The 15651-nt window shown below is 55.9% G+C and overlaps 1 protein-coding gene across 1 annotated transcript; it reads left to right on the forward strand.

Moving 5' to 3' along the window:
• The first annotated feature begins 293 nt into the window (after window positions 1-293).
• LOC136544358 (uncharacterized) lies at window positions 294-4048 on the forward strand. Its single transcript, XM_066536551.1, has 7 exons — window positions 294-728; window positions 1188-1388; window positions 1756-1815; window positions 2153-2347; window positions 2885-2926; window positions 3016-3048; window positions 3254-4048. The coding sequence occupies exons 1-7, from the start codon at window positions 315-317 to the stop codon at window positions 4046-4048; spliced, it is 1740 nt and encodes a 579-aa protein (XP_066392648.1). The 5' UTR covers window positions 294-314.
• Window positions 4049-15651: the final 11603 nt, after the last annotated feature.

Here is a 15651-nt window from a genome sequence, read left to right on the forward strand (position 1 = left end):
GGATCCGGTGGAAAGAGCAACAACACACAGAGTGAGGGTGTGAGGCGGAGGCGCTTTGCGTGTGATGCGGGTGAGTGGTGCGAGCAGATTGATCCGTCCAGGCGGACAGATGCCCGAGCGTAATATTTTCGATTGTTTTAGGACTCAATACAAAATTTGATACAAAATACGCTTGAGCAAATTTTTACATGAACGCCAAAAAAATCTCCAGACTTTCCAACCCAGTCCATGTGAAACCACTTTCAAAAGGCCGAAAACGCCGCGTGCCCGCCCATCCGCCACTGCAACCAAACCCTCGCCGACGGCGGGCGGCCATGTCGCGCTGGAAGGAGAATGCCTCACCTCTCCCGCTCTACCCGAGCGGCGCCTCCAAACCCTCCCATCTCTTCCCCTGCAAGCGCCCGCCGCAATCCCCATCCCCATGCCCACCGCCTCGCCGGCCGCTCGTCGACATCACTGGCAACGCGCTCGAGCGGCGGGGCGGGTACGGGTATACAACTCCCCTCCCGAAGGCTTCTAGGCCCTGCGGGTTCCTTCTGCACGACGACGAAGATGACATGAACGAGACATTCTTGCCGGAGGTGGACGCCATCTGCGAGGAGCACGCGCGGTCCACGGCCAAGAAGGAGAAGGAGAAGAAGCCAGCAGAGGAGCATAAGGGGACGGGCGAAGGGCCGCTCGCGGCGGCAGCGGGTACGATTGACGCCGCCGGAACAGAGATAGCAACGGTACGGTTCTTGTTTCATTGAAGTGCCTGGAAATGGGGTTAGGAATCCTGCGGGTGTATTTCATTTACAAATGCTGGATATTCAGATTCTAAGGAAATATGGAGAGCTAAGGCATGGATGACATTATTGGCCCTGTTTGGTACAGCTTATCTGGGAAGCGCTTCTCAGATAAGCACAAATAGAGTAAAAGCGGCGGTTAAAATAAGCTGGTCTGATCCAGCTTTTGCTTTTTAGTAAAAATGGGAGTTGTGGGAATAAGTGTGGCCAGAATAAGCTGCTGAAAAGCGTGGCGTTTGGCTGTTGATTTCAGCTTATTTTGGCCATAAGCAGCTTATAAGGTGTACCAAACAGGCCCATTGTTTGTTTAACTGGGGTTTGCTTTGAAGTGGAGACGCCTGTTAGTGTCAATTTTTGAAAAAGGAACTCATATTGTTGCTTTCTCATTTGGACGGAAATTAGCTTCACGATGCTTTCTGGGAGGAGGTGAGCGCCATCTGTGAGGAGTGTGATGCCCAGTCTGCTGCCAAGAGCCAGGAGGGGACGAAGGAAGAAGAAGAGGAGGAGGAGGAGGAGGAGGAGGAGGAGGAGGAGAGCTTGGTGCTGTCCTGCGGTGATGCTTCACTCCCCCCTGCTATTTCCATCACAGCGGAGGGTGTGGAGGTATGTGAATATTTTGTGTTCATGATGCTGGTTTCTGATTCCATGAATCAGAGGAGGAAATTGAGAAGTTCTTGTATGGAGTATGGTGCATGGGATTGTTATAGATTGGGGGAGAATCCTAAAGTTAGGAGAGTGCTTCAGAGTAACTTCTCTCTATTTGTTTTTTTCATGAACTGAAAAAGGTGTTAGTCTGTGAAACATAGCAAATTCATGTTTATTGTGTGTGGTGAAGATAGGAAATGAACATGGACAATTTGGGATTCATTGTTTCTTGAAAACTTGAAATTCTACTGTGTTGATGTGCCTGATTTGTAGGAGAAATTTGTTGTGTTTAATCTCTGTTGAATTTCTTTTGAGATGAATTTAGTTCGAAGATGCATTCTGGAAGATCAATGCCGTTAGTGAGGAGCACAACACCAAAGCTCATGCCAAGTATCAGTAGGGGCTCAAGGGGATGGAGGAGAAAGATGGATTGGTAGCATTGTGCGGTGATCCTTCAGTTTCCCTAGAAATTTCCATTGCAAAGGGGGATGGAGAGGTATAGCTTTTTTCTTCAGACAATGGAATGCCTAATAGTTGTAGGATGTCGGGCAGTTCTTGTTTCCTGTGTCTAGAAATAAGGATCAGTACAAAATGGAAATTTGCACTGAGTGGTTTTGGTCTGGAATGAAGTTTCTAACTGAGTCCATTTGATTCCTTTTCTCTTGGGACATATTTAGCTTGTCGATGCACTCGTTGAGGAGGTTGATGCCTCCATCCACTAGGGGCATGCTGATATCTCTGCTGCTAAGGGCCAGGAGGAGCAGCAAGATATGGAACTAGAAAAGGAGGAAGATGAAGCGTGTGCTCCAAAGAAGTACTATGAATATTTGCACTCCTTGAATGATAGGCAGAAGGAGGCTGCATGTAATGATGTGGCTGTTCCACTAATGATTGTTGCTGGTCCAGGAAGTGGAAAGGTATACATACTTGTCCTTTTATCGTCAGAAGGTCAACCTGATTTTGTTGTTTCACTCCGATGAAGCCTTGGATTGAAATATTTGTGGATATCATTTTAACGTATCAAGTCAAGAATAATAATATGTGAACATCTAAAAAGTCCATACCTTTCGTTCTTGTGGCTGCTACAAATAAATACTGACTCCAAATGTTATGGAACCCAAATGATGCGATTCACCGTGACCAATCACACTAAAAAGCAAAGTACATTGCCAGGGCTTTATTGTTGCAAACAATAAGGAGGCTGCAGAAGAACTGAACACCATGTTTTGTTGTCTGTCTCTGTCTCTCTCTTTTTTCGTTTAAGAATTTTTTAATATTAGTTTTTATGATATGAAAATGAAACTTTCTTTTGATGTGCCCAAAATGGTTGCATCTCTTGTATATCTGTGTGTGATTTCACAGGCATTTTGGTCTGAGCTTTATTGTTCTATTGTCTTGGGAGTACCATGCTTTTGAATATACTGACTCCCCCCTGTAACTGGCATGATCCGAAGACTTCCACAATGGTTGGTAGGGTGCTCACACTTCTCAAAGAGGTATGGTTTTATGTTTGGTATAATCACTATATAAAGTGGTATCTAATAACATTTGAAGCTCACATAGTCACACATCTCCTAATGACTAGGGAATTCCACCATCAAACATTCTTGCTGTTAGAGTATTTATTTCCTATCATTTACTGTTGTACCGGCTGCCCCTTGGGTTTCTACCCAGTGTGCCGCCTAGGGACTCCTGGCATGTTGCCTGGGACTTCCCCCCTCTTAATTCTCTAGTTTAGTCTATCTCTCTATATATGTAACCCTATTGTAATCTCTCCATCAAGTGAATCTAAGCCTATTGGCATTCCTCTATCATGGTATCAGACTAATCACAGTCTTGGGCCTTTCCACCTCCCGCCCACCCCTCTGCTTCCGCCCACCTCTCTGCTTCGGCTGCCGCACCTCATCTTGACGGCTGCAGCGCCTCTGCTTCGGCTGCCGCGCCTCACCTTGACGGCTGCCGCGCCAATGGCCTCCGGTGGCTCAACCTCCGGCGCCTCGGCAGTGTCCATCGCGACTCAGCTTCGCGACGAAGCCCTCGCCGCCGCCAAGACGCTGGAAGAAGAGGCCGTCTCCTTGCGCATCACCAACTCCGAGCGCAGTCAGCAACTCCAGGAGGAGGCTGATCTTCTCAAGTCAGCCGCCGCTGCCCAGGAACGCGTCCGTGCCGCCGCTGCTGCTCTTGAACAAGAGCGCGCGCAGGCTGACATCCTGGAACAGCAGGCCGCTGCCCTCCGTGAGCGTCTTCGCCCGGAACCCCTCCGGGACGACAACACCGTGGACGGCGACGACGACCGCTCCGAAGCTGTGGCCATTACTCATCTGCACAGCCAGGCCGCCGCTATCCAGAATATCAAGAACTTGATCCCCATCGTTCTTGATCTGCAGTCTTCCAACTACTCCAAGTGGCGCGGCTACATTCTTCTCACCCTCGGCCGATTCGCTCTGAAGGACCACGTCCTCAGTGACGATTCCCGCTTTGCCGACCCGACATGGTCACGCATGGACTGTGTGGTCGTCTCCTGGCTCTTCAACACCATCTCCTCCGACCTCCTGGACGTCATCCACGAGCGTGACAGCATCACTGCTCGGGCGGCTTGGCTCAGGATTGAGCAGTAGTTCCTGAACAATCCCGAGTCCCGCGCCATGCTCCTCGACGCCGAATTTCGCACCCTTTCCCAGGGCATCCTCTCCATCGATGATTACTGCCGCAAGATGAAGAGTATGGCCGATGCTCTTGCCGACCTTGGCGAGCCCATCAGCGACCGCACTCTTGTGCTGAATGTTTTGCGTGGCCTCAACGAGCGCTTCCAATTCATGTCGCAGCTCGTCACTCGACAACGGTCGTTCCCTTCGTTTGCTGACATCCGTGCCGACCTCCGCCTGGCCGAGCTCAACATGGCGCCTCCCTCGGCGCCTCCCTCAGCTCTTCTCGCCTCTTCGTCCAGCAAGCCTCCTGCCTCCTCGTCACCATTTGGGCCGGCATTCCCGCGCCCTCCACAGGCTGCCGGGGGGGTCACCTGGCAGCAACCGTGGCCGGCGTCGTCGCGGCGGCCGTGGCCAAGGCAGATCGCACAGCGGCTCGCCAGGCGGATCACAGTGGCCCTCCATCCTCAACCCATGGACCGAGTCCATCCATATGTGGCCAGGGTCCGCCCACAGTGGTCCTTGCGGTCCACCACCTCACGTCGGCCCATCTTCGTCGCCGCGGCAAGCTCTGATGACGGGCATGCCTCTTCCTGGAGCATACTGTCCTCCAGCTCCTACAGCGTACTACCAGGCGTCCACCCCGCCGTCCCCTTCTGCATGGTCACCATGGGATCCCCAGTCCCTCGCCAACGCCTTCAGCACCGTTACCCTCACCCCGCCACCAAGTTCCTCGGACTGGGTTGTCGACTCGGGCACCACATCTCACATCGCTTCCAACCCTGGTATGGTCACCGTGTCGCCATCCTCTTTTTTTCTTCCTCCATTGTGGTAGGCAATGGTGCCACCTTACCGGTCGTTGGCATCGGCTACTCTACTCTTCCTGGTCCCTTTCATCTCAACAACGTTCTTATAGCTCCTGATATTATTAAAAACCTTCTATCTGTTAGACAGTTCACCTCTGATAATCTCGTTTCTGTTGAGTTTGACCCACTTGGTGTTTCTGTGAAGGATCTCCGTACCAGGAACGTCCTCCTTCGATGTAACAGCTCAGGGCCCCTCTACACCCTACAACTCCCGTCGTCGCCCTCCGGTTCCTGCGCTCTTGTGGCCACTCCCTCCCCGGCTACTTGGCATCGTCGCCTCGGCCATCCCGGCAAGGCCACTCTTCAGAGCCTCGCCCAGTCTTCTTCAATTATCTCCAGCCAACCCGATGATGACTCCCTCTGCCACGCTTGTCAGCTTGGGCGCCATGTCAGCTTACCCTTTACTAGTTCCTTATCAAGAGCATCTCATAATTTCGAGTTAATCCATTGTGATCTATGGACTTCTCTAATTATCAGTATATCCGGATTTAAATATTATCTCGTTATTATTGATGATTGCTCTGTTAGTCTAAGATGCTAATATGCTGTCCTAGCTAAGATGCTGTCCTCTAGTCTAAGATGCTGTCCTTTAAGATGCTGTCCTAAAAACAGAAAAACAGCCACAAGGACCATGACCATGTGAGCATCACAGCCCCACAAAGACCAGCCACACATGAGACTTATCCATCATTCTCCCCCTAAGTCTTGTGTGTCGTCTTGTGGGAGAGTTGAACCATCCCGGTCCTAGAGCAGAGCTCAAGGAACTTGATCCTCCCAAGGGGCTTGGTGAGCAGGTCCGCATGCTTGTCCTTGGTGTTGATGTAGCTCGCCTTGATGCTCCCTTCCTCCAAACAGCCTCGGATGAAGTGGTACCTCACCCGGATGTGCTTGCTGTGTTCGTAGAACACGGAGTTCTTTGCCAGGGCCAGAGCGGACTTGCTGTCCACCCTGAGCTCCACCGCTCTAGTGTCTCTGCCGAGGAGATCACCAAGCAGTCGAGCGAGCCAGAGCGCCTGAGTCGAAGCGGTGGAGGCCGCTATGTACTCGGCCTCGCAGCTGGACAGGGCCACCACCTGCTGCTTGACCGACTGCCAGCTAACGAGGCACTTGCCGAGGAAGAAGAGGATCCCGCTCGTGCTCTTGCTGGTGTCGATGTCGCCGGCGTGGTCGCTGTCGCTGTACCCGACGAAGTGTGCCACCCCAGGGCACCTCGGGTAGTAGAGGCCGTGGTCGAGAGTCCCCGCAATGTAGCAGATGATCCTCTTCACAGCCTGTTGGTGCTCCGTTGTCGGTCGCTGCATGAATCGACTAACGTAGCCGACGAAGAATGCCAAGTCCGGCCGTGTGTGGGCGAGGTAGCGAAGGCTCCCCACAAGACGCCGGTACTGCGTAGCGTCCACCTCCTCCGTCGTGCTGTCGCGGCTCAGCTTCAGCCTCTCCTCCATCGGAGTGAGAGCTGGGTTGCAGTCGGTGAGCCCAGCTAGCTCAACGACGCGTTTGGCGTAGGCGGTCTGTCGAAGCGTGATCCCAGAGTCATCCTGGTGCACCTCGATTCCCAGGTAGAAGGAGAGAGGCCCCAGGTCACTCATCTGGAAGGTGGCCTTCATCTTTTCCTTGAATGCCGCCACCTCCGCATCCTTGGTGCCGGTGATCACCAAGTCGTCGACGTAGACACCCACAAGCAGGGCATTTTCTCCATTGCCCCGTCGGTAGATGGCTGCCTCGTGCGGGCTTTGCTCGAAGCCCATCCCCTTTAGCGTGGAATCCAGCTTGGCATTCCACGCCCTCGGTGCCTGCCGCAAGCCATAGAGGGCCTTGCGCAGGCGGAGCACCTTGCCCTCCTTGCCGGGGATCACAAATCCCGGCGGCTGGTGCACGTAGACCTCCTCCTTCAAGTCGCCGTTAAGGAACGCCGACTTGACGTCCATGTGATGAACACGCCAGCCCTCCTGGGCAGCTAGCGCAAGGAGGAGTCGCACGGACTCCATCCGTGCCACGGGAGCAAAGGCGTCATCGAAGTCGACCCCCTCCTGCTGCACGAAACCTCGTGCCACCAAGCGAGCCTTGTGCTTGATGATGGCGCCGGCTTCATCCCTCTTCAACTTGTACACCCACTTAAGGGTGATCGCGCGGTGACCACGAGGAAGGTCAGCAAGCTCCCAGGTGCGGTTCTTCTCAACCGCATCCATCTCCAACTGCATCGCGGCGCGCCATGCCGCGTGTCTCTCGGCCTCTGCAAACAACCGAGGCTCGCCGTCGTCACACGCAAGGTGCAACTGCGCCTCCAGGTCGTGAGGCACCGGTCCCGGCACCGGCTGGTCACCGAGAAGGTTCTCCACCGTACGGTACCGCAACGGCTCGTCGTCGTGGTACGCGTCGACGCGCTCCTCGTCGTGAGAGAGCGGAGTAGCGAGCTCAACCGGGCCGTGCTCGACACGAGCTGGTGGTGGAGTAGACGTGCCCGGAGTGGTGCCTGTCGGTGCTGGAGTGCGTGGCGTTGCCGGCTGTGGTGGAGCCGGCGAAGAGCTCATCGTAGCCGAGGTCCTGGCTGGAGAGCGTGGTGCTGTCAGAGTAGCAGGTGCCGGGGTCGGTGGAGGCTCGGAGACTGGGGTAGACGCGCTTGCCGAAGAACTGCCTACTCCCCCAGCTCCCTCGAAGTGGACGTACTCGACAGTGAAGTCGTCGTACGTCGGAGCCGAGCCGTCGTCCACTGCCTTGTCCCACGCCCATCCTCGCCCTTCGTCGAACACAACGTCGCGTGCTGTGCGCACACGCTGTGTCTTCGGGTCGAGGATGCGGTAGGCCTTTGAGCCCTCCGCGTAGCCGATGAACACTCCCGGAGTGCTCCTGTCGTCGAGCTTGCTGATGTGGCCAAGCTCCTTGGCGAACGCGAGGCAGCCGAAGACCCGCAAGTGGGAGACCGCCGGCTTGCGCCCATGCCAAGCCTCGTACGGCGTCCTGCCGTCGAGCGCCTTGGTAGGCGAGCGGTTGAGGATGTAGACGGCCGTCACCACCGCCTCTCCCCAGAAGACAGCCGGCATCCCCCTCTGCTTGAGGAGGGCCCGAGCCATCCCCACAACCGTCTGGTTGCGCCGCTCGACGACGCCGTTCTGCTGCGGGCTGTACGGCGCGGAGTAGTGGCGCTGAATGCCCTCGTCAGCGCAGTATGACGCGAATTCAGCCGCCGTGAATTCGCCGCCGTTGTTGGTGCGCAGCACGCGCAGCTTGCGGCCGCACTCCGCCTCCGCAGCAGCCTGCGCGCGTCTGATGGCGTCCGCAGCCTCTCCCTTGCTGCCGAGGACCATCACCCACATGTAGCGGGAGAGGTCGTCGACGAGCAGCAGGAAGTAGCGTCGACCTCCCGGTGTGGCCGGTGTCACCGGGCCACACAAGTCCCCGTGCACGAGCTCGAGCCTCTCCTTGGCTCGAAAGCTCGCCCGCTGGGAAAAAGGGAGTCGCCTCTGCTTCGTCAACACGCAGACGTCGCAGAGCTGCTCCACATGGTCGAGGCACGGCAGGCCTCGCACCATCTCCGTGGCACTGAGCCGCTTCAGGGCCTCAAAGTGAAGGTGCCCGAAACGCTCGTGCCACTGCCACGCCTCGTCGTCCCGACGAGCAGCGAGACAGAGGGGTTGTGCCACCTGCACGTTAAGGACGTAGAGTCGATTTGCGCTTCTGGATACCTTGGCAAGAAGGCGACGACGACGATCCCAAATCCTCATGACTCCGTCCTCAACCACCACGCACGAACCGTTCTCATCCAGCTGTCCCAAGCTGATGATGGAGTTCCTCAACGCGGGGATGTAGTAGACTCCGGTGAGCAGCCTGTGCTCACCAGACACGGCGGTGAAGATGATGGAGCCGACGCCCTTGATCTCCACGTCGGAGGCATCCCCAAACTTGACGGAGCCTCGGACGCCAGAGTCAAGCTCGGTGAAGAACTCCCGTCGACCGGTCATGTGATGGGTGGCGCCGGTGTCGAGGCACCACCCGTCAGTCTTGTCGTTGCCGGAGCTGTCGCCGAGGAGGGCGTGTGCTTTTGGCTCGTCAAGGTGGAGGAGAGCCGCTGCGGCCGGTGCCGCTGGAGGTAGCTCGATGCTGGCATGTGCCATAAACAGAGCCGGCTCCTCCTCCTCCGCCTGTGCGACGTGGGCCTGGCCACGTCGTGGCTGTCGACAGTCCTTGGCCCAATGGCCAAGCTGGCCGCAGTTGCGGCAGGCGCCGTCTCGTGCCGGCTTGTGCCTGCCGGCGGCGCCGCCCTGGTGAAAGGTCCTAATGGCTAGAGGGGGGGTGAATAGCCTAATAAAAATTTCTACAACAACACTTAACCAAATGGTTAGACAATTATGAGGCGAAGCGAGTGTTGCGTTAGCCTACTCAAAATGCAAGCCACCTACCACAATTCTAGTTTAGATAGTGTCAATTCATACAAGAGCAATGACACTACCCTATGTTAGTGTGCTCTCAAAGGCTAACTAAAGAGCCACACCAACCAAGCATGCAAGCTCTCACAACTAGCTACACTAAAGAGCTTGTCAACTAGTTTGCGGTAAAGTAAAGAGAGTGATCAAGAAGGTTATACCGCCGTGTAGATGAATGAACCAATCAATCACGAAGATGAATAACAATGATGACCAATCACCTCGGAATCAATGATGAAGACAATGATTTTTTACCGAGGTTCACTTGCTTGCCGGCAAGCTAGTCCTCGTTGTGGCGATTCACTCACTTGGAGGTTCACGCGCTAATTGGCTTCACACGCCAAACCCTCAATAGGGTGCCGCACAACCAACACAAGATGAGGATCACACAAGCCACGAGCAATCCACTAGAGTACCTTTTGGCGCTCCGCCGGGGAAAGGTCAAGAACCCCTCACAATCACCACGATCGGAGCCGGTGACAATCACCACCCCCGCTCGACGATCCTCGCTGCTCCAAGCCGTCTAGGTGGCGGCAACCACCAAGAGTAACAAGCGAAATCCGCAGCGAAACACGATCACTAAGTGCCTCTAGATGCAATCACTCAAGCAATGCACTTGGATCACTTCCAATCTCACTATGATGATGAATCAATGATGTAGATGAGTGGGAGGGCTTTGGCTAGGCTCACAAGGTTGCTATGTCAATGAAAATGTGCAAGAGTGCTCCCTTGAGCCGGCCATGGGGCTATAAATAGAGCCCCCATCAAATAGAGCCGTTATACCCCTTCACTGGGCAAAACACGCTCTGACCGGACGCTGGCCCTCAGCGTCCGGTCGCCCGATGGACGCCACGTGTCATCCCCTTCAAACGCTGTTCGTCAGATTCCAACGGCTACGAAGCTGACCGGACGCTCCGGTAAAACTGACCGGACGCTGAAGCTCCAGCGTCCGGTCGTTTCCAGTAAGCTCCCCGAGGCATGTTTTTTCGACCGGACGCGTCCGGTCCACCTTGACCGGACGCAGCCAGCGTCCGGTGCTCAACCCTAGCCTACTGTGCCGTCTGACAGCTCGATCGGACGCAGCCTTTCAGCGTCCGGTCACTGAGTGACCCAGCGTCCGGTCAGTAGACCGACGCCAGCATCATTTCGACCAACTCCATTTCAACTCTAACTTCTTCACCCTTGCTCAAATGTGCCAATCACCAAGAATTTTGCATCCGGCGCAATAGAAAATAGACATTTCATTTTCCCGAACCCATCTCAACCCTACAACCACCTTGTGCACATGTGTTAGCATATTTTCACAAATATTATCAAGGGTGTTAGCACTCCACTAGATCCTAAATGCATATGCAATAAGTTAGAGCATCTAGTGGCACTTTGATAACCGCATTCCGATACGAGTTTCACCCCTCTTAATAGTATGGCTATCAAACCTAAATGTGATCACACTCTCTAAGTGTCTTGATCACTAAAACAAAATAGCTCCTATGGTTTATACCTTTGCCTTGAGCTTTTTGTTTTTCTCTTTCTTCTCTTCAAGTGTAAGCCCTTGATCATCTCCATGCTATCACCATTGTCATGTTATGATCTTCATTTGCTTCTCTACTTGAAGTGTGCTACCTATCTCATGATCACTTAATGAACTAGGTTAGCACTTAGGGTTTCATCAATTCACCAAAACCAAACTAGAGCTTTCACCTGGGCGCCTCCGCGGGCATCACCCTCGGCACGTCCTCGCGCCTCGGCCTGGGCGTCTCTGCGCGCCTTGCGTGACTTGCCACGCTTGCGGCCGCCTGTCGCGGAAGAAGGCTCCCCCTTCCTCCGGTCACCTTGGCTGGCAAGCCACTGCTCCCGAGTGAGGAGGAGCTTCCCACCAGTGGTGATGGGCCCCGAGAGGGACTGTGGCTCATCGCTGTCGACGACCTTGAGGCGACCTATCGCCTCCTCGATTGACATCGTGGAGAGATCTAGCAGAGACTCGATCGAGCGAGCCATCTGCTTGTACTTCTCGAGGACGCAGCGGAAGAGCTTTTCGACAGCTCTCTCCTCGCCGTAAGTGTCGTCGCCGAATTGCACCATCTTCTGCAACAGAGTGTTGAGACGGAGAGCAAAGTCATCAACGTCCTCACCTGGCTTGAAGGCCAGGTTCTCCCACCTTGCGAAGTGCCTGCAGTGTGGACTTGCGGGCGCGGTCGCTGCCGATGCGTGCCGCAGCGATGGCGTCCCAAGCCTCCTTGGCAGTCCGCTTGCTGGTAAACGAAAACTGCATCTCGGGCGGGACTGCAGCGATGAGAGCATCCAGCGCCCGTCGATCTAGGTCGTAGTCGACGTCGCCATACCGGACTGCCTCCCACATGTGCCGCACCTGGAGCTTTACCCTCATCACCGCAGCCCACTCGACGTAGTTGGTCTTGGTGAGGGTAGGCCACCCACCGCCGGGACCGACGTCCCTGACAACCTGGAGCCCGTGGTAACCACGGTACCGATCCGGGGAGAGAGCCACGCTGCCTGTGAAGGCCGCGCTCTCTATCGACCCGTCGGTACCGATCCGGGGAGAGAGAGCCACGCTGCCTGTGAAGGCCGCGCTCTTCATCGACTCGTCCGCTACCGTTGCCGTGCGCGCCTCCTCCAAGAGCGCCACCGGCGCGTCCGCGCCTGTCTGGGCTGCCGCCGCGCTCGTGGGCGTGCGCGGCTGCTCCAGGAGCGCCACCACCGTGCGCGCCTCCTCCAGGAGCGCCGCCGGCGTGTCCGCGCCTGTCTGGGCTACCGCCACGCTCGTGGACGTGCGCGGCTGCCCACTGCGCCGCCCGCGCTCGCGCTGCCTCCCTCCCTAGCAGCTCGAGGTCCGCGTCGGCGGTGTCGTCAGCGGAAATGGAGCTGCCGATGCTGCCGCGCAGAGCCTCGACCTCCGCTGCCTCCGCACGCGCTGCATTCGCCGCCGCCGCTGCCTCCGCCTCCGCTCTGGCTGCTGCCAGCCTCGACGCCCTTGCCGCCGCCGCAGCGGTCTCTGCCGCCGCTCGCTCGCGTTCCTCTGCCGCGGCAAGTTCGGCCTCCTGTCGACGCCGCGTGCTCGAGGCGACCGAGCGCTGAGACTGCCCTGCGGACATGACGCGCTACCGGGGGGCTGCTGCGTGGGGAGAGGGCTGCTTCAGACGGGCTAGGAGAGGAGTGAACAGGAGCGGCCGGAGGAGCTGCTGCTGCCAACAGCTGGGGCTGTTGTGGGGCTAGGAGAGAAGATGAGCAAGAGATGCTCAGGCTACAGGATAATACGGCTCTAATACCAGTTGTTAGTCTAAGATGCTAATATGCTGTCCTAGCTAAGATGCTGTCCTCTAGTCTAAGATGTTGTCCTCTAAGATGCTGTCCTCTAGTCTAAGATGCTGTCCTAAAAACAGAAAAACAGCCACAAACCATGACCATGTGAGCATCACAGCCCCACAAAGACCAGCCACACATGAGACTTATCCATCATGCTCTCATTTTCTTTGGACTTTTCCTCTTCGTTTAAAGTCTGACACTTTTTCTGTCCTCACTAATTTTTTCGCCTATGTGCTCACCTAGTTTGGTTGCACCATCAAATCCGTGCAATGTGACAATGGCCGTGAGTTTGACAACTCTGCGTCTCGTGCTTTCTTTCTTGCTAAAGGTGTTTCTCTCCGCATGTCTTGCCCCTATACCTCGCAGCAAAATGGCAAAGCCGAGCGCATGCTTCGAACCACCAACAATGTCACCCGCACCTTGCTCTTCCAAGCTTCCATGCCCCCCTCTTATTGGGTTGATGCCCTTGCCACTACCACTCACATCATCAATCGCCTCCCCACCAAAACTCTACAAATGAGCACCCCTTTCTTCGCGCTCTATGGCACTCATCCTTCCTATCATGACCTTCGGACTTTTGGCTGCACCTGTTACCCCAACCTCACCGCCACCACTCCTCACAAGCTCGCCCCGCGTTCTTCTCTATGTGTTTTCATTGGCTATTCTCCCGATCACAAAGGCTACAGGTGCCTCGATCTCGCCACCAACCGTGTCATCATCTCTCGCCACGTTGTCTTCGACGAAACAACGTTTCCTTTCTCCCTTCGTCGGCCCTCACCTCCTACCCACGAGCTTGATTTTCTAACTGATGACGACTCCCCGTCAGTTTCCCTTCTTCCTGCAGGTATCCCTGGGAGCGCAGGCCCCCTGCCAGCACCTGCGCCTCTGCGTGCCCCCTCCCAGCCTGTGCCATCGGTCACTCCGATGCCGGGACTGGGCACGCAGGTGTCCAGGCCACCTCCACCGGGTTTCCTCGTGCCCCGGCCATCGGTCATCTCGGTGCCTACCCCAGGCACACCGACGTCCCGGCCCACGGCGCCCCCCCTGCAGACATCCACGGCGCCTCCTGTGCAGGCGCCCCCCCCCGCCGTCCGCCCCTGCACCGGTGTCCATGACGCCTCCTGTGCCGGCGCCCCCGGCCTCCTACTTCGACAAACCACCCATCGTTCATGTCTACACCAGGCGCGCCCCGACACCCCGCTCGCCACCAGAGTCCCCTGCTGGGGCTCCTCCTCGACGCTCCGGCATCATTCCATCTCCACCGCGCTTTGTCAAGAGTGGTCCTCCACTTCCAGCCAGCGCTGTTCCCATCCCGCCCGTCGCCAATTCTCATGGCTCGTCTTGCCCTACACACCGAGGCTCTGTCCCCGCTACCGCGGTCCTGTCGTGACGCTCTTACCAATCATCATTGGCGTCGGGCTATGGAAGAAGAATATGCTGCTCTCTTGGACAACCACACTTGGGATCTCGTACCTCGCCCTGCCAAGGCGAATGTGGTCACCGGCAAATGGATTTTCAAACATAAGTTCCATGCTGATGGCTCCCTGGACAGATACAAGGCTCGATGGGTACTTCGCGGGTTTACACAACGCCCTGGTATTGATTACGACGAAACCTTCAGCCCTGTCGTCAAGCCAGCCACTGTTCGCACCGTCCTCACTCTGGCTCATTCTCGGGACTGGCCGATCCATCAACTTGATGTGAAGAACGCTTTCCTTCACGGGACATTGTCAGAAACGGTGTACTGCTCTCAGCCCACTGGTTTTGCCGATCCTGCTCTTCCTGAACATGTCTGCACGCTCAACAAGTCCCTCTACGGCTTAAAGCAAGCACCGCGAGCGTGGTACAGCCGGTTTGCTGCTTATCTGCTTTCTCTGGGATTCACTGAAGCTAAGTCCAACACCTCTCTTTTCATCTATCACCGCGGCACCGAGACAGTTTACTTGCTCCTATATGTGGATGACATTGTTGTTACAGCCTCCTCTCAGCCGCTCTTACACCGGGTGATCGATGCACTGAAGAAAGAATTTGCCATGAAGGATCTTGGTTCCTTGCACCATTTTCTTGGCGTGGCAGTTCAGCGACAGAAGGATACTCTGTTTCTCTCACAGCGTCAGTACACTCTGGACATTCTTGCTCGTCATGGCATGAGCGACTGCAAGCCTTGTTCCACCCCTGTTGACACTTGTGCCAAAGTTTCTACTGATGCCGGACCCTCTGTTGATGATCCTACAGCATATCGCAGCCTTGTGGGCGCTCTCCAGTACCTCACTTTCACCCGGCCCGACATCGCGTACGCCGTTCAACAAGTTTGCCTGCACATGCATGCTCCACGGGAAGTTCATCTCGTTGCTGCCAAGCGGATTCTTCGCTACCTTCAGGGCACTATCGGCTTTGGTCTTGTCATTCCCCGCTCTGCCCCGACTCAGCTCATCGTCTACACCGACGCTGACTAGGCTGGCTGCCCTGACACCCGCCGCTCCACCTCCGGCTATGCTGTCTTCCTCGGTGGCAGCCTCATCTCCTGGTCGTCCAAGCGCCAGCCTACTGTTTCACGATCGAGCGTCGAGGCCGAATACCGTGCAGTTGCCAACGGCGTCGCTGAAGCCTCCTGGCTGCGGCAACTTCTGCAGGAGCTGCATCATCCTCTGGATTCTGCTTGCCTCGTCTACTGCGACAACGTCAGCGCCGTCTACCTCTCCACCAACCCCGTTCAACACCAGCGTACCAAGCACGTGGAAATCAACCTTCACTTCGTCCGGGAACGGGCCGCCCTTGGGGCTGTCCGTGTGCTTCACGTTCCCACCACGTCACACTTCGCCGATGTCTTCACCAAGGGCCTCCCTTCGTCTGTTTTTATGGAGTTTCGCTCCAGTCTGAACGTTCGTCCTAACATTTACTGTTAGAGTATTTATTTCCTATCATTTACTGTTGTACCGGCTGCTCCTTGGGTTTCTACCCAGTGTGC

This window comes from Miscanthus floridulus, chromosome 3 (genome assembly GCF_019320115.1).
Source record: "Miscanthus floridulus cultivar M001 chromosome 3, ASM1932011v1, whole genome shotgun sequence".
Taxonomy (NCBI): domain Eukaryota; kingdom Viridiplantae; phylum Streptophyta; class Magnoliopsida; order Poales; family Poaceae; genus Miscanthus; species Miscanthus floridulus.

Excerpts from the sequence above, each read along its gene's own strand:
- LOC136544358 (XM_066536551.1), top strand. The coding sequence starts at position 315 with ATGTCGCGCTGGAAGGAGAATGCCTCACCTCTCCCGCTCTACCCGAGC. Across the intron at positions 2,348-2,884 it reads CTGGTCCAGGAAGTGGAAAG|ACTTCCACAATGGTTGGTAG; the intron begins GTATACATACTT and ends CATGATCCGAAG. Across the intron at positions 3,049-3,253 it reads CAAACATTCTTGCTGTTAGA|ACTAATCACAGTCTTGGGCC; the intron begins GTATTTATTTCC and ends TCATGGTATCAG.